Source organism: Hyla sarda, chromosome 6 (assembly GCF_029499605.1).
Source record: "Hyla sarda isolate aHylSar1 chromosome 6, aHylSar1.hap1, whole genome shotgun sequence".
NCBI classification, from domain to species: Eukaryota; Metazoa; Chordata; class Amphibia; order Anura; family Hylidae; genus Hyla; species Hyla sarda.
Genome location: NC_079194.1, coordinates 143358825 through 143377887, shown reverse-complemented (window position 1 = coordinate 143377887; position 19063 = coordinate 143358825). Strand labels below are relative to the sequence as shown.

The following is a 19063-nucleotide window of genomic DNA, read 5'->3' as shown; positions in this document are numbered from 1 at the left end:
TCTTTCCTTTCTACTACATCCTCGCCGCCAAGTGGCGCTGTGTCACTGTGTCGGTGGATCGGTACACGGCGCTTTCTCGTTCTTCTCCCTCCTTTCCACCAGGTGGCGCTTTGTCACTTTGTCTGTGGTTCTGAATACGGCCTTCTCCCGTTCTTCTGTATTTCATTTCCGGCAGGTGGCGCTGTGTCACTGTGCATATGAATTGGCTTCACAGCGCCACTTTCCTGTTCTTCTCCCTCCTCCCCGCCAGGTGGCGTTGTATAGATGTGCACGCTGCCTTCTCCTGTGCTTCTCCCTCCTCTCCTGCAGAGAGCGCTGTGAAGCAGTCTGCTGTTCTGGTGGGGGGCGGGTTTGTCCTGTCACCCTGTTATACCGGCCTCTGTCAGTCGTCCTTCTCTCTCCTCCTGGTATCATGGCTCTCCTGAAGTCTAGTGTGTTGGCCGGGGTTGCCCGCTTCCAGCCTTGTCTTGGGGCCCTGCAGACAAGAGCCAGGTAAAGGCCCCAGTGTGCTGCCGGCCGGGGAGGGTGGGAGTGAAGTCTGGGCTGGGGAGCTGACACTCTCCCTCCACGTGACATGTGGTATGCCTGCGCTCACACACCAGGTACCCACCTGCCCAGTAGAGCTGATAATCCGCTACATTGTGTTGTCCTGGTGTTGACCTTGGCTGCTGAAGTGCAGATCTAGTGCGCTATAGTGGAGGACACTGCAGCCCCAGTGTGGGTGCCCCGGGTTGGGGGTCCGTAGTCTTATTCAGTGTATCGCAGAGGTCACTGCAGCTCACACTCCTCTCACTCATAGTAATGATCACATCACATGTAGGGTCCCTCCTGTTTCTCATGTTCCAGTTATTGGTTCTTAATGATTCTTCTGCTCTCAAGATGTGCATCAGGAAGGGGCTGGTGTAACCCCTTCACTACCAGGTGAGAGGGAGAAACCAAAGGTCTTTAGGTGAAGTCTAATCCTGCACCGACATCCTACCTACAGGCTCTGCCAGGTGACAAGGGTGTTTCAAGGTCATGGGGAACACTAGGGGTTACATCATTATATTGGCATGGCTGGACTCCAGCTGCCTACACTATAAGGGGTTAAATCACTACTCAGGATATACAGGGAGATTTAGAAAAACATGTGCGGAGGAAGCGTTTCCCATAGCAACGATTGCTTCTTTAGTTTTGAAAGGCCTCTGGAAAGTAAAAGCAATCTGGTTACTATGGAGAACTGGGCAACTTTTCCTCTGTACAGGCTTTGATAAATCTTCCCATGGACTTCTTCATACATCACTTTTGTTACTGGTGTCTGTAGTAATGAAGTGGTTAAATCTCCTTAATGTGAAGGTAGGATCACACTGAAAAACCTCTGGATGGAGATTCCAAATGCAGCCCAGGACTGTTAGTTCATTGCCGTCCCCATAGACGGCATTGTATCTTAGTCACTATGAGAGCTCATTCTTCCGGTGGCGGAAATTTAGAAGCAGAATGTCCATAACTGAAATTCCATAATGTGTACTGTGCAGTGGAATCCGCAATGTCATTTGGCTGCACCAGAATTTTAAAGAGGAATTCCACTTGGAAATTCTGTATGGTGAACCTAGCCTAAGAGCACATGTAGGACCCCCTAGTGTTAGAGAAGGGGCCTGGACTGGGTGAGGAGGTGTAGGACCACTAGTGAGAGAGACTGGGCAGGGACTTGATAGGGAGATGTTGAACCTAAAGTTCCAGGACAGGATGAGGAGGTGTAGAACCCCTAGTGACAGATCCCCAGGACTGGATGAGGAGGGGTAGGATATCAGGGACTAGATAAGGTGTAGATCTTAGTGCTGGATATTGGACCTGGAACTTGATGAGGTGGTGTGGAATCCTGTGCTGGAGGCTAGGCCTGGACTGGATGATTAGGTGTGGACCTTTTTAATGGAAAAGATGGTGCCAGGACTAGATGAGGTATGGGCACCAAGGGCTGGAGATGGGGAGGGGGGGGGGGTGTCTGAGACTAGATGAGATTGGGGGGGGGGGGCTAGTATGAAGACAAAGTTTAATGATGTGGGGGGGGCCCATGGTTGGAGATGGTGTTTGGGACTAGATTAACCCCTTAAGGACCGAGGTTTTTCAGTTTTTGCATTTTCGTTTTTTGCTCCTTGCCTTTAAAAAATCATAACTCTTAAAATTTTGAACCTAAAAATACATATGATGGCTTATTTTTTGCGCCACCAATTCTACTTTGTAATGACGTCAGTCATTTTGGCCAAAAATCTACGGTGAAACGGAAAAAAAAAATCATTGAGACAAAATTGAAAGAAAAAAAACGCTGTTTAGTAACTTTTGGGGGCTTACGTTTCTACGTAGTACATTTTTCGGTAAAAATGACAACTTATCTTCTGTAGGTCCATACGATTAAAATTATACCCTACTTAGGTACCCTATATAGGTTTGATTTTGTCGTACTCGAAAAAATCATAACTACATACAGAAAAATTTATACGTTTAAAATTGTCATCTTCTGACCCCTATAACTTTTTTATTTTTGCATATGGGGCAGTATGAGGGCTCATTTTTCTGCGCCGTGATCTGAAGTTGTTAGTGGTACCATTTTTGCATTGATAGGACTTATTGATCGCTTTTTATTCATTTTTTCATTATATAAAGTGACCAAAAATGCACTATTTTGGACTTTGGAATTTTTTTTGCGCGTACGCCATTGACCGTGCGGTTTAATTAACGATATAGTTTTATAATTCGGACATTTCCACACACGGCGATACCATATATGTTTGTTTTTATTTACACTTTTATTTTTTTATGGGAAAAGGGGGGTGATTAAAACTTTTAATAGGGAAGGGGTTAAATGATCTTCCCTTTTTTTTTTGTTTTGTTTTTATTTTTTTTGCAGTGTTATAGCTCCCATAGGGACCTATAACACTGCACACACTGATCTATTACATTGATCACTGGTTTCTCAGTGATCGCTGATTCTGCTGCTTGACTGCTCATGCCTAAATCTCAGGCACTGAGCAGACATTCGGCGATCGGACAGCGAGGAGGCAGGTAGGGACCCTCCTGCTGTTCGGGATGCTGCGATTTCGCCGCGGCTATCCCGAACAGCCCACTGAGCTAAGCGGCATACTTTCACTTTAGATGCAGCGTTCAACTTTGAACGCCGCGTCTATAGGGTTAATAGCGCGCAGCACCACGATCAATGCTGCGCGCTATTAGCCACGGGTCCCGGCCGTTGTTAGAGGCCGGGCCCGACCTGCTATGATGCAGGGCCACGCCGTGGCCCCGCGTTATAGATCGGGAGCGGACGCATGATGTTCCAGTACGTCATGTGTCCTTAAGGAGTTAAAGGTATAGACCCACAACCACCCTCATATTATCGGTATAATCACATTGTAATGCACAGTAGTACAGTGTTTGTAATCCATGTGAACATTGTTTTTACTCAGATATGGGACTCTTACCCCAATCTTATACACGATGGATCTCTGCATGTAAAAATCAGGTCATAATTGGTCCTAAATTCAGCATTGTGTTCCATAATAGATATTTCAGGTGGTCTGATTCATTATCCTGCCTTACACCTGTTAACCCCTTAATGATGCAGGACGTAAATGTACGTCCTGGTGAGCTGGTACTTAACGCACATGGACGAACATTTATGTCCTATACATAACTGCGAGCGTTGGAGCGATGCTCGGGTCATTAGCGGCAGGTCCCGGCTGGTGATAGCAGCCAGGGACCTGCCGGTAATGGCCGACATCCGCGATTGCATGGATGTCCGCCGTTAACCCCTCAGATGCCGTGATCAATACAGATCATGGCATCTACAGCATTTCGGTCATTAAAATGGATGATCGGATCACCCGCATCTCTGCTGCAGCGATCCGATCATCCAGAACGGCAGACGGAAGTCCCCTCGCCTGCCTCTGCTGCCTTCCACGGGTCTTCTGCTCTGGTCTGAGATTGAGCAGACCAGAGCAGAAGATGACCGATAACACTGATCAGTGCTATTTCCTATGCATAGCACTGAACAGTATTAGCAATCAAATGAGTGCTATAAATAGTCCCCTATGGGACTGTCCCATTTTCCCTATTTCACCCCAAAAAGTGTAAAATAAAAAAATTAATATGCATATTTGGAATCGCCGCGTGCGTACATATCCGAACTATTAAAATATGTTAATGATACCATACGGTGTATAGCGTTAACTTGGAAAATTGATTAAAAAAAAAAATTTATTAAGTTTAATATAAGCAAATATGGTATCAATAAAGTACAGATCCTAGAACCCGGTGGGCAACTCTCCTGGACCGCTCTGGTAGCTGATTCTACCCTTCCTTGTGCTTAACTTATTGCCTGATGATGTCTTTGCTTGATTCGACATTGTGTTGTTATCGCATTCCATTTTCTGTATGTACTTGTTGTTGTACTTATAAAACTTTGAAACCTCAATAAAAATTACAGTTGGGTGTGAAAAAAGGTACAGATCAAGGTGCAAAAAAATGAGCCTTTATACAGAAAAACGAAAAAGTTATAGGTCTTCAACAGGGGGATTTTAAACATGCAAATTTTTTGTGCAACAGTAATAGAGAAATATTTTATCATGGGTATAATTTTAATTGTATTGACCCAAAGAATAAAGAACACTTCATTTTTACCGTAAATTGTACGGCGTGAAAACAAAACTCTCCCACACATAGTGTTTTTTATTTTTTAATTTTTTTTAAATTTATTTATTTTTTGCACCATACATTTTATGGTAAAGGCTGCGCGAAAAACAAGCCCTCATACTAGTCTGTGGAGGAAAATATAAAATAGTTCTGATTTTTTTTTTTTTTTGAAGGCGAGGAGGAAAAAAGAAAATGTAAAAAGGGGTTAAATCCCTTCATAGTTACAGTCAGGTCAATAAATATTGGGACATTGACACAATTCTAACATTTTTGGCTCTACACCACCACAATGGATTTGAAATGAAACTAACAAGATGTGCTAACTGCAAACTGTCAGCTTTAATTTGAGGGTTTTTACATCCAAATGAGGTGAACATTGTAGGAATTACAACAGTTTGCATATGTGCCTCCCACTAGTCAAGGGACCAAAAGTAATGGGACAATTGGCTTCTCAGCTGTTCCATGGCCAGGTGTGTTATTCCCTCATTATCCCAATTGCAATGAGCAGATAAAAGGCCCAGAGTTAATTTCAAGTGTGCTATTTGCATTTGAAATCAGTTGCTGTCAACTCTAAAGATGAGATCCAAAGAGCTGTCACCATCAGTGAAGCAAGCCATTATTAGGCTGAAAAAAACAAAACAAACCCATCAGAGAGATGGCCAAAACAACTTTTTGGAACAATAACACCTTAGGACGCAGCCCTTTTTCGCAATTCTGACCACCGTCACTTTAAGCATTAATAACTCTAAGATGCTTTTACCGAATATTCTGATTCTGAGATGGGGTTTTTTCGTGACATATTCTACTTTATTTTGGTGGTAAATTTTCGTCGTTACTTGCATCCTTTCTTGGTGAAAAATCCCCAAATTTCATGAAAATTTTGCATTTTTCTAACTTTGAAGCTCTCTGCTTGTAAGGAAAATGGATATTCCAAATTTTATATTGATTCACAAATACAATATGTCTACTTTATGTTGGCATCATAAAATTGAAGCCCTCTAATTTTCTTAAAAAATTAGAAATATGTCCAAGTAGAGCAGCAATTTTCAAGAAAATCGCAAAATCTGAAGGGACAGATGTTACAGAATTACAACTCCCAGCATGCATGGGCAGTCTAGGCATGCTGAGAATTGTAGTTTGGCAACATCTGGAGGGCCACCATTTGGGCACCACTGTATATAGTGGTCTCCAAACTGTGACCCTCCAGATGTTGCAAAACTACAACTCCCAGCATGCCCAGACAGCCTTTAAGTGTCTGAGCATGCTGGGAGTTGCAGTTTGGCAACCACTAGGAGTGCAGCAGTAAAGATCACTTTACTGCCACCCAACCCCCCACCGTCGCCTCCCTACCTGCGCCATGATCTCCGCTGGATGTCTCCCGTGATCAGAGGTCCCCACGCCATCTTCTTATCAGGTACCGGCCGCCATCTTCTCCCCCCCCCCCCCCCCCCCCCCCGTTCTGCCCGACATCCAGGGGTGGGCAAAAAGGGGGTTTCCATGGCAACCCCCTGTCATGCGCTGCCATTGGTCAGAATTCATTTCTGACTAATGGCAGGGGATAGGAGGAGATTGCAGCACTGCGACCTCACTCCTATCCCTCAGGATGATCTGGGCTGTCACTGACAGCTCCGATCATCCCTATTTTCCGGGTGATCGGGTCACCAGAGACCCGATCAGCCCGGAAAAGCAGAAAATCGCATGTCTGAATTGACATGCGATTTTCTGCGATCGCCGTCATGGTGGGGGGGGGGCTGTTTCTCAAGACCCCCCTTGGCGATGTGACGGGATGCCTGCTGAATGATTCCAGCAGGCATCCCGGTCCGGTCCCCAACCGGCTTGCGGCGGGGACCGGGATGCAGGGCGTATGCATACGTGCCATGTCCTGAAGAGGTTAAAAAGAAGGAATGCACCAGAGAGCTCAGCAACACCGAAAGAACAAGGAAAACTGGTGGATGACCGAAGAATGCTTCCCTGGTGAAGAGAACCCCCTTCACAACAGTTGGCCAGATGAACACTACCCAGGAGGTAGCTGTATGTGTGTCATAGTCAACATTTAAGAGAAGACTTCACCAGAGTGAGTACAGAGGGTTCACCACAAGATGGAAACCATTGGTGATCCTCAAACAGGAAGGCCAGATTAGTTTACCAAACCACATCTAAAAAAGCCTTCACAGTTCTGGAACAACATCTTGGACAGATGAGACCAAGATCAACTTATACTAGAGTGATGAGAAGAGAAGAGTATGGAGAAGGAAAGGAACATGATCCTAAGCATACACCTCATCAGTGAAGCATGGTGGTGGTAGTGTCATGGCGTGGGCATCTATGGCTGCCAATGGAACGGGTTCTCTTGTATTTATTGATGTGACTGCTGACAAACAGCAGGATGAATTCTGAAGTGTTTCGGGAAATATTATCTGCTCATATTCAGCAAAATGCTTCAGGACTCATTGGACGGCGCTTCACAGTGCAGATGGACAATGACCCTAAGCATACTGCAAAAGCAACCAGAGTTTTTTTATTTTTTTTTTAAGGGAAATAAGTGGAATGTTATGCAATGGCCAAGTCAATCACCTGACCTGAATCCGATTTGAGCATGCATTTCACTTTCTGAAGGGAAAATATCCAAGAACAAGCAGGAACTGAAGACAGTTACAGTAGAGGCGGCAGAGCATCCAGGGATGAAACCCAGCATTGTCTGGTGATGTATATGTGTTCCAGACTTTAGGCTGTAATTGACTGCAAAGGATTTGCAACAAAGAATTAAATAGTGAAGTTTGCTTTGTTATTCTGTTCCATTACTTTGGGTCAATTAACAAGTGGGAGGCACATATGCAAACTGTTGTAATTCCTACAACGTTCACCTGATTTGGATGTAAATACCCTCAAATTAAAGCTGACAGTCTGCAGTTAAAGCATATATTTGTTTCATTTCAAATCCATCGTGGTGGTGTATAGAGCCTAAATGTTAGACTTGTGTAAATGTCCCAATATTTATGGACCTGACCGTATGTTCTGGCTATCTGCAGGCACCACTAAGGCGAGCTCAGGAGCTTACTGCTACAGTTTCTACATTGAATCCATTAATAACGGTATGCAGGGAGTTTCCTTCTGTTTGGCAACAGAAGGCTAAAATGTTGTTAGGCTGGGTTCATACCACATTATTGCAATACAGTTCCCGTATACATTTTCAGTTTGAAAACCGTACAGAACCATATTGAAAACCGTATGCATTGACTCTCCATTGAAAACCGTATGCCAAAAGATGCATCCGGTTGTGTCCGTTTTGCATCCTGTGTGGTTTTTATGTACCCAAAACTGTAGCCTACCACGGTTTTTTGGTCCAGGTGACAAACCATATTGAAACGTATGCTGTACAACCGTATATGCAGGATTCCGGTTAAAAACCGTATTGCGATAAAAAACGGATATACGGTTGCATACGGTTTTACACTAAAAACACTCCCAGAAGATTCTAGAAGCTGGTGGAACTTTCGGAGGCAACTGCGCATGTGCAGATTCGTAAACCGTATTGTGAAAACCGGATGTAACCGTAAGTGTATCCGGTTGAATACAGTTCTCATAGACCACCATTATATAAAAAACGGATACGGTTTAAATACGTTTTTTCAAACGGACTTCATACCGTAGTAGACTAAAGTTTGAAGTACGGGAAATTAAACGTTTTAACCGTAACGGATACAAAACGTATGCAACCGCATGATACGGTTAACATACAGTTTGCAATACAAAGTCAATGAGTACGGTTTTGACGCTCAAATCGTATACGGGAACTGTATTGCAAAAACGTGGTGTGAACCCACCCTTAAACGGATGCAACCGTACATCATTTTTGAAACCGTATATGGATTAAAATTTGTACACACGTTTTGATACAGTTTAGTCAGGTTTTGAGGAATCTGTTTTTATCAAAAACCTGATACAGGAACTATATATTTTAAAAATGTGGTGTGAACCCAGCCTTACTCAATATGCAGAGGTTTGGGGTGCATTATAGAAAAGGAAAAACAAACCTGACTACGGGAGAAGAGAAATTCCTACTAACAGCAAAGAATTGTGCACTTGTAGGGAGGGGTTTCTCTACACTGGGTCGGCATCTGATTGTTGATTTAAAACTGTCTTTCTATTCCTGGAGTCAGATCATGGAGGAGGGAGCAGGGGATGTGACTCCTTGACACAAGAAAACGGGCAATAGCAAGGGTCCTCGTGTGACTGTAAAACAGTGTATCTTGTTAGGAACAGACTGATGGTTGCTCCTGAGTTCTGGTGTCTCTTCCTGCCAGATTCTGTTTATAGATCACCTTGTGTGTCCCTGACATTATACCCGGCTCCATCTGTCACTTAGAGAAATCTCTGCTCATTCCAGGCTAAACGCAACCCATGTCCTTAACTAAAAGCTATAGCCAAGCAGGGATCCATAAGGCCAGGTTTTACATACAATAGTGTGCTATAATCAAACTCTGATGCATTTATTGGTGCATGCTGGTGAAAACAAACACAATGGAACCCGTTACACCTATAAAAATGACCCTGTCAATAATTAGAGGGCAATACTGTAAGTATGCGGGTCTTGTCACTGTGTAATGGGCTGTGCAGCACACTACAGTGCAATATGAACTATGCCTTTGTTTTCCTCCACCATCAAAGAACCTACAGCTGTGACATTGATAGTGAACAGTCAGAGGCCACAGCAACACAGAGTATTTCAGGAGAGTACTGCTCATGTGGAAGGTCATGGTTACACAGTGAAATGAGCAGAGTATTTCAGAGGGATTGTTGTTCTGGTGGGAGGTCAAAGAGGATTGATATGAGGCTCACTTAAATGGTGTATTAAAGAAATACTTGTGACATTTTGCTTATTGTCCTTTTTAGCTCCTGGTGGTCTCATGTTGAGATGGGCCCACCTGACCCCATCCTTGGTGTGACAGAAGCTTTCAAGAGGGACAACAACCCTAAGAAGATGAACCTGGGTGTAGGGGCATATCGTGATGACAATGGAAAGCCCTATGTCCTCAGCAGCGTGCGGAAGGTGAGCAGCGGCTGCCTGTCCTGTGCCATGCATTGCATTCTGAGAACCTGCCACCTATAGAGTGATTCCTTTATGCAGCAGAGAGGAGTGCTGGGTGGAGGCATTTGTGTGCGGCAGCTGCCCCTCATGCTGGGACATGTAGAGTATATTTCCTGTTCGTTTGCTCTGTCACCTGAGGACAGGAGGCTATGTGCTGTAGTTTCCTATCATACCACCTTGTTATGCGCCTGTGTGCCCTGCATCCTGTGGGGCTAAGATCAGGGTGACAGTGTTATCTGGGAGGCTTGGCCTTCTCACACACCCAATGTTATAGCCCACTGTTTACAATGTAATAAGTTACTATGTGGCAATGGTACAGGGTGACTGGTGTTTGTGGCTAAGGGGTCGCAGCATCTGGGGTTGTGCAGGGTGTTCATGTTCTCAAGTTCACTGTAGTTTCGCCACTAATGTAGCAAAGTCTGCTGACCACGCATGTGACTTGTTCATAGGATATCTAGGACAAGGTCTTATGTTTATCCTGGCTTTAGAGCAGTGTATGGGGAAGGGAGATGTTTGTCCTCCATGCAGAGGTGGGTACATAAAGGGCTAATCCTTGCAGGGAGGACATTGATCATATAAAAGGTGGGATCTGATGTTTCTTATACTTTGATCCTTTCCAGTTGTTAGCAGTAAAACTGTTTACTTAATCTTTGAATTAAACCTGGAAAGCAAATACAGAAACTGACCTATGATACTCTGCAATGATCTGCCATGGCGGTGGTAGGTAGGCGAGCTGCCAAGGTGGGACTGTCCAGCAGTAGGGAGGAGAGCTGCTGGGGTGGTACAGTCCAGCGGTACGAAGGAGAGCTGCCAAAATTGGGACAATTCAGCAGTAGTGAGGCAAGCTTTACTATTAGCTGCCTCAGTGTAGTATCACAATGAATAAAAGCATTAACGGTCAGCAGTCATAGTGAAGCAAAGTACCGTTACATAATTGCACTGATGATGCACCCTAACCCCTTTTTATGTCAGACACAGACTGCACCTGAGAATTCTCCTGCTGCACATTGTCCTGACTTTATGCCTTGTTTGTTAGGCTGAGGCACAGATGGCAGCCAAGCATCTTGATAAGGAATACCTCCCCATTGTTGGCCTGGCAGAATTTGCTCGGGCGTCAGCACAGCTAGCACTGGGTGAAAACTCTGATGTCATCCAGAGTGGACGAGTAAGTATGCAAGAAAGTACATAAACTATGTGAATAATGTCTCATTGCTGTGTCCTGACACTCTCCCCTTTGTCCCCACACAGTATGTTACTGTACAAACTATTTCTGGAACAGGATCCCTGCGAGTTGGTGCAAACTTCCTCGTGAGTTGGTGATGGGGTTAATGCTGTCTTGCTGGGATATTCAATCAAGAACAACCTATTCCAATTGCAATAACTTTATTACAACACGATAGTAGTGGTAGACGTGGTTCAAGACAGTGGTGTGTACAGAGATATAACAATCAATGATTATGGAAAACAGATTAGATTGGGACAACTGGTCTTATCCCTTTCTGTGTTTCCTGCCTGACAATACTGTAGGTCCCCTGTCCTAGTGACCTGGGCCTACACCGGAACCTCCTAGTAGACCCTAGGTTAGATTGGGGGGGGGGGGGGATATATCTCTAGTATTGCAACAAGAAGATAAAGCAGGAGACTGACCCCTAGGGTAGGGGGCTATGCACATAAATTACAGGAAAACCAGACATGTGGTAGGTACAGAATAGAAGCGCCCGTAGAAAATAACCATGGGTGTAGTACAGTATTCAGATATCGGACATGGGCAGTAGTCTGTACAGCATAGTTAAGGTGTACATATGCACATATAGGTAGAACCATAACAAGCCAACGTGTTTCGCTACTCTGTATTTCTACAGGTAGCTCCTCAGGGATTAGTAAGGAATACTTAGAGAGGGGTCATTGGAGAGCTTACACCTGATTGCTATGTGTAATGTATGTATAGAAGCTTGAGAGTGCGTACATTTAGGTATTCATTTTTGTTGTGTACTATAGGTGACACAGATCTGGGCAGCTCTGTTAATGGTGCATACTCTTTTATATGGATAAACTGCTAACTGATGATTCCTTGGTGATTGGTAATTCCCACTCAGGAGTCAAAAGATCTTGTACATGGGTGACACTGTACCAGATGGGTAGTTGGTAGAAAATAATAATGTTTCCCAATCAGGAGCGACTGGTATATGGATCCCAGGGGTAGAGGTTAGGTCCGGTCCAGAGTTCCCAATGGGAGGGCCCAGGAAAGGATAGTATCCGGTTCCCGTGACGTCCGAGTGTAGAAGCCGCCCGCACGTCACATGATATTCCACACACTTGGTATCTTATGACAGTCTGGATGGTGTGTCTCATACTAATCCCTTGTGCGACAATTTTTTTTTATTTTTTTTTATTTTATTTATTTTTTTTACAGCAAAGATTCTACAAGTTCAGTCGTGATGTGTATCTTCCGAAACCATCTTGGGGGAACCACACCCCAATATTCCGTGATGCTGGAATGGAGCTTAAAGGCTACCGATACTATGACCCTAAGACATGTGGATTTGATTTTGCTGGAGCTCTGGATGATATATCAGTAAGTGACTGTTGGTGCTCAGTATAGGTTTTTTTTTTTTTTATTTATTTATTTTTCATGGTCCACTTAACCTGTTTACATGCTGTGACATTTGCCACCTCTTTAACCCGTACAGGACCTAGGGCGTATGGATACGCCTTCTGTACCTGGGTCTTGCCCGTGGGAATTTCGGTCCCCGCCGCGCACCGGGCCGGGCCGGGGTGACTGCTGATATCGATCAGCAGCCACCCCGTGCAAATGCCCAGGGGGGGTCATCGGACCCCCTCCCCATGTCGGCAATCGGCGCAAATCGCAAGTGAATTCACACTTGCGATTTATGCCGATTTCGGGTCTATGGTGACCCGGAATAGAAGGGGGATCGCGGTTGTCTAAGACACCCACGATCCCCCCTCTAGCGATAGGAGTGAGGTGGCAGAGTTGCCACCCCTCCTATCTCTGCTATTGGTGGTCTAAACGCGACCACCAATAGCAGATTAGGGGCGGGGGGGTTTACTTTCATTTTCCCCGTTCTGCCCACCCACAATAGGCGGGGCAGGACGGGGAAATGACGGGGACCGAACGCCGAAGATCCACTTACCCGTCGGTGGAAGCTGCGGGACTGGATCAGCGGCGGTGATCGGCGCGGGCTGCGATGTCGTGCAGCAGAAGAGGACGGCTCCCTGGATCCGACGGAAGCCGGTAAGTTGCCTAGCAACATCTAGAGGGCTACAGTCTGAGACTGTAGCCCTCCAGATGTTGCAAAACTAAAACTCCCAGCATGCCCAGACAGCTGCTGGGCATGGTGGGAGATGCAGTTTTGCAACAGCTGGAGGTCTACAGTTTAGAGACCACTGCACAGTGATCTCTATACTGTAGCACTCTAGATCTTGCAAAACTACAACTCCCAGCATGCCCACATAGCTGTTTGCTGTCTGTGCATGCTGGAATTTGTAGTTTTGCAACATCTGGAGGTCCACAGTTTTGAGATCAGTGCAGTGGTCTCTTCTATCTGTAGCCCTCCAAATGTTGCAAAACTGCAAATCCCAGCATGCCGAAACAGCTGTCTCGGCATGCTGGGAGTTGTAGTTGCGATCCCTCCAGCTGTTGCATAACTAGATCTCCCAGCATGCCCTTCGGTGATCAATACATGCTGGGAGTTGTAGTTTTGCAACAGCTGGAGGCACACTGGTTGGAAAATACTGAGTTAGGTAACAGAACCTAACTGAAGGTTTTCCAACCAGTGTGCCTCCAGCTGTTGCAAAACTACAACTCCCAGCATGCACGGTCTCAGTACATGCTGGGAGTTGTAGTTTTGAAACAGCTGGAGGTTTGCCCCCCCCCATGTGAACGTACAGGGTACATTCACACGGGCGGGTTTACAGTAAGTTTCCTGCTTCAAGTATGAGCTGCGGCAAATTTTTCGCCGCAGCCCAAATTTCTAGCAGGAAGCTCACTGTAACCCGCCAGTGTGAATGTACCCTAAAAACACTACACTACACTAACACATAATAAAGGGTAAAACACTACACATACACCCCCCAATAAAAATGAAAAATGTATTGTACGGCAGTGTTTCCAAAACAGAGCCTCCAGCGGTTGCAAAACAACAACTCCCAGCATTTCCGGACAGCCACTGACTGTCCAGGCATGCTGGGAGTTTAGCAACAGCTGGAGACACCCTGTTTGGGAATCACTGGCATAGAATACCCCTATGCAATCCCTAATTTAGTCCTCAAATGCGCATGGCGCTCTCTCACTTCAGAGCCCTGTCGTATTTCAAGGAAACAGTTTAGGGCCACGTATGGGGTATCTCCATAATCGGGAGAAATTGCGTTACAAATTTTGGGGGGCTTTTTCTCCTTTTACCCCTTATGAAAAGGAAAAGTTGGGGGCTACACCAGCCTGTCAGTGTAAAAAAAAAAAAAAAAAAAAAAAAATTTTACACTAACATGCTGGTGTTGTCCTTTACTTTTTATTTTCACAAGTGTTAAAAGGGAAAAAAAAAAGCCCCCCCCCCCCAAAATTTGTAACGCAATTTCTCCTGAGTACAGAAAAATACCCCATATGTAAGCGTAAAATGCTCTGCGGACGCACAACAAAGCTCATGAATGAGAGCGCACTATGTACATTTGAGGCCTACATTGGTGATTTGCACAGGGGTGGCTGATTTTACAGCGGTTCTGACATAAACGCAAAAAAATAAATACCCACATGTGATCCCATTTTGGAAACTACACCCCTCACGGAAAGTAACAAGGGGTATAGTGAGCCTTAACACCCCACAGGTGTTTGACGAATTTGGATGGAAAAATAAAAAAAAAAAATTTTTCACAAAAATGCTGGTGTTACCCAAAATTTTTAATTTTCACAAGGAAACATAGGAAACAAGCCCCTCAAAATTTGTAACCCCATTTTTTTGAGTAAGAGCATACCCCATATGTGGATGTAAAGTGCTGGGCGGGCGAACTACAATGCTCAGAAGAGGAGCACCATTGGGATTTTGAAGATAAAATTTGTCCGGAATTGAAGGCTACGTGTGTTTACAAAGCCACCATAGAGCCAGAACAATGGAACCCCCCACATATGACCCAATTTTGGAAACTACACCCCTCATGCAATGTAATAAGGGGTACAGTGAGCATTTATGCCCCACAGGTGTCTGACAGATTTTTGGAACAGTGGTCCGTTGCACAGCCCACTGTTCCAAAGATCTGTCAAACGCCAGTGGGGTGTAAATACTCACTGCACCCCTTATTAAATTCTGTGGGTGGTGTAGTTTCCAAAATGGGGTCACGTGGGGGGGTCCACTGTTCTGGCACCACGGGGGGGCTTTGTAAACGCACATGGCCCTCGACTTCTATTCCAACCAAATTCTGTCTTCAAAAGCTCAATGGCGCTCCTTCTCTTCTGAGCATTGTAGTGCGCCAGCAGATCACTTGATGTCCACACATTGGGTATTTCCATACTCAGAAGAAATGGGGTTACAAATTTTGGGGGTCATTTTCTCCTATTACCCCTTGTAAAAATATAAAATGTGGGGGGAAAACCAGCAATTTAGTAAAAAAAAAAAATTTTTTTTTCATTTACACATCCGACTTTAGCAAAAAGTCGTCAAACACCTGTGAGGTTTTAAGGCTCACTGTACCCCTTGATGTGTTCCTTGAGGGGTGTAGTTTCCAAAATAGTATGCCATGTGTTTTTTGTTTGTTTTTGTTTGTTTGTTTTTTTTTTTTTTTTTTTTGCTGTTCTGGCACCATAGGGGCTTCCTAAATGCGACATGCCCCACAAAAACCATTTCAGAAAAACTCGCTCTCCAAAATCCCATTGTCTCTCCTTCCCTTCTGAGCCCTCTACTGTGCCCGCCGTACACTTGACATATACATATGAGGTATTTCCTTACTCGAGAGAAATTGGGCTACACATTTTAGGAAGATTTCTCTCCTTTTACCCCTTGTAAAAATTAAAAAACTGGGTCTACAAGAACATGCCAGTGTAAATGAAGATTTTGAATTTTCTCCTTCAATTTGCTGCTATTCCTGTGAAACACCTAAAGAGTTAACAAACCTTTTGAATGTCATTTTGAATACTTTGGGGGGTGCAGTTTTTATAATGGGGTCATTTTTGGGGTATTTCTAATAAGAAGGCCCTTCAAATCCACTTCAAACCTGAACTGATCCCTGAAAAAGTTTGATTTTGAAAATTGTGAAAAATTGGAAAATTGCTGCTGAACTTTGAAGCCCTCTGGTGTCTTCCAAAAGTAAAAACATATCAACGTTATGATGCAATCATAAAGTAGACATGTTGTATTTGTGAATCAATATATAATTTATTTGGAATATAAATTTTCCTTATAAGCAGAGAGCTTTAAAGTTAAAAAAATGCAAAATCTTAAATTTTTTTTTCATCAAATTTTGGAATTTTTCACCAAGAAACGATGCAAGTATTGACAAAATTTTACCACTAACGTAAAGTAGAATATGTCACGAAACAACAATCTCGGAATCAGAATGAAAGGTAAAAGCATTCCAGAGTTATTAATGCTTAAAGTGACAGTGGTCAGATGTGCAAAAAATGGCCGGGTCCTACAGTGAAAATTGGCTGGGTCCTTAAAGGGTTAAATTCCTATACCCTTTACTAAATCTTTTTAATCCAAATTTTTATGTTTTTAGAAAATTCCAGAACAGAGCATCATCCTGTTCCATGCCTGTGCCCACAACCCCACTGGGGTGGACCCCAAGAAGGAGCAGTGGAAGGAGCTGGCTGCTGTGGTCAAGGTACTGCTATGTTCAAATTCTGGCGTAAACTGTGTGTAAGCACCTCTGGTGGTAGTCCTATAATATAGGCACTCACATTGTATACAAAAAGGTTTCTCCCCTATGGTTTAGAGGCTAACACAGGACATCCTGCATCAATTTATCTCCTCTCCGTTTCATTTTAGAGCCGCCGCCTCTTTCCGTTTTTTGACATGGCTTACCAAGGTTTTGCCAGCGGAGACACTGATAGAGATGCCTGGGCAGTCCGTCACTTTATCCAGGAAGGTCTTAATGTTGTGCTATCCCAGTCCTACGCAAAAAATATGGGATTGTATGGTGAGGATAATTTCAGCGACAATATGGACTGGTGTGAGGCCAGCCATTCTGTGATTCATTGGCTTTATCTCTACTTGTGACCAGTGTGTCCTCTTTTCCAGGTGAACGTGTTGGGGCTTTCACAGTGGTCTGCAGTGATCCTGATGAAGCAAAGAGGGTGGAGTCTCAGTTGAAGATCCTCATTCGTCCCATGTACTCTAACCCACCAATCAATGGCGCCAGGATAGCGGCTGCTATCTTGACACAGCCTGACCTCCGCAGCGAGTGGTATTCAGGATAACAAATACTTTTTCAGAAGACTCCATTCTTTAAGCCTGTTGTAAAATGTCACTCTCTGTAGGTTGCAGGAGGTGAAAGGAATGGCCAATCGCATCATTAGCATGCGTGAGCAGCTGGTATCCAACCTGAAGAAAGAAGGCTCTATCCACAGCTGGCAGCACATCAGTGACCAGATTGGCATGTTCTGCTTCACAGGCCTACGTCCAGAACAGGTAAGGGGGAGCCTCAAACACAAGCTTTGCTTCTTTCTGATTAGTCAAAACACGAATTGTGGTTCTTCCTTCTGAAATGCAGATAATTTACTGGAGAACTTAACAGACATGATGAATTCTTGAGTCATGTGTCACTTTAATGTGACAGGCCCTCATAAAAAATAAAATAAAAAAAAAGCAATCGATACATTAATGTAACTTTATTGGAGAGGTGCAGTGTGGTGACAACAGTTGTGGTGTCACAAATTGTCCCGTAGGTGAGGCTGTGTCTGAGGTAAACATTAAAAATCTTCATTCTGGATGTCACAATTAGGCTTTATTTCTACACTGATATGCTGTAACAATCAGATGTTAGAGGTTGCAGCCCCTTCTATTGGATGATTCCTGCCCATTAACTGTGTTCATATGCATCCCATAACTGGAGCAGAAGACCCCATTTACTTCCAAGACACTAGATGACTCCATTTGGAATATCACAACAACGAAGAGAAATTAAATCAGAGCATGCACTTACTCATATGGAATATATTCGCTGTTTCAAAAGCGCAACAATCCCTGCTTTTGAGTCTGCTCAACCACCACTTTTGCATCCTGAACGGAGTCGCTAAGGGACTGTTTGGCCATAGAAGTGAATGGGGCCTGCTGCTTCAGTTAACGGTATACATCAGCATTCTTTTTAGTTGGATGTGAATAGATACGATTAATGGGGGCAGGAATGTAATGTAAACTGAACCTTGCATACAAGTTGAGGTTCTTGTTTTTTGTATTTACTCTGTTCTCTCCCTAAGGTGGAACGTCTCACGAAGGACTTCTCAATCTACATGACCAAAGACGGCCGCATCTCTGTTGCTGGTGTCACATCAGGAAACGTTGGTTATCTTGCTCATGCCATTCATCAGGTCTCAAAGTGAGAGAACCATCTCCTCTCCAGACATATTCTTCCCGTCACCCTGACTGGTGTGCAGAGAAGCTTCCAACCAATTTCTAATGTATTTACTTGGCACCTTCTTAGAACTGTTACAGGCCAAAGTTGTTTAGTCTTACCCCTCCATGAGCAGTGTTCTGTCTAGTTTGTGTGCCTGAAATTCTTCCAGAGGAAAGGCAGACAATTGATGGAACCACCTGGTCAATGTCTTCTGCTCTCCTCAGCCCATGTAGTAGTTGCAACTCAGCAGGCCTGTACATGGGAGGGTTCATCCTGGGCCTTGTTTTATTTCCCCCTCATCTTAAAGTGTCAGGGTGCTGAACTTGGGAAGGAGGGAATCATGAAGCTTTGAATGTTCTAGTTTCAATAAAGTCCATCTTTGCAGAGTTTGATTTCCCACCACTGGTCTGATTGGTACGCACTATTTTTTTTTATTTTTTTTTTTATTGCTATTATCAGGATAACTGAAGGAACAAATGGTGGCACACTTCAGACCCACCTCTGTATGGAGGTCAGGTGGGTCATGACTACCATGCTGGAAAAATGAAACTTCATGTTTGCTGTATTACACTGGTTCTGGTTTTTGGCTATGTTGTTGGGAGCTATGATGCGGTCTACATTGCAGCACTATGGATCAGCTTTGAGAGCAGGTGTCTTCTACTGGAATCTAAGGACATAGACTGGTTACAAGACCTGCTTTGTCAAAGATTCTAATATACCCACTCTTTCTACTCCTGTCCTAATACTTTTGTA

At 44.2% G+C, this 19063-nt stretch overlaps 1 protein-coding gene across 1 annotated transcript; it reads left to right on the top strand.

Annotated features, from left to right (window-relative positions):
- Nucleotides 1-300: 300 nt before the first annotated feature.
- GOT2 (glutamic-oxaloacetic transaminase 2) lies at nt 301-18699 on the top strand. The gene is made up of 10 exons (XM_056525405.1): nt 301-492; nt 9556-9712; nt 10788-10916; nt 11000-11059; nt 12165-12326; nt 16475-16579; nt 16744-16894; nt 16996-17161; nt 17235-17385; nt 18174-18699. The coding sequence occupies exons 1-10, from the start codon at nt 413-415 to the stop codon at nt 18294-18296; spliced, it is 1284 nt and encodes a 427-aa protein (XP_056381380.1). The 5' UTR covers nt 301-412; the 3' UTR covers nt 18297-18699.
- The last annotated feature ends 364 nt before the right edge of the window (nt 18700-19063 follow it).

What these genes read in the sequence shown, in the direction of transcription:
- GOT2 (XM_056525405.1), top strand. Translation starts at nt 413, where the DNA reads ATGGCTCTCCTGAAGTCTAGTGTGTTGGCCGGGGTTGCCCGCTTCCAG. An exon ending in TCCTCAGCAGCGTGCGGAAG is followed by an intron (nt 9,713 to 10,787) that starts GTGAGCAGCGGC and finishes CTTGTTTGTTAG; the next exon opens with GCTGAGGCACAGATGGCAGC. An exon ending in GAGTTGGTGCAAACTTCCTC is followed by an intron (nt 11,060 to 12,164) that starts GTGAGTTGGTGA and finishes TTTTTTTTACAG; the next exon opens with CAAAGATTCTACAAGTTCAG.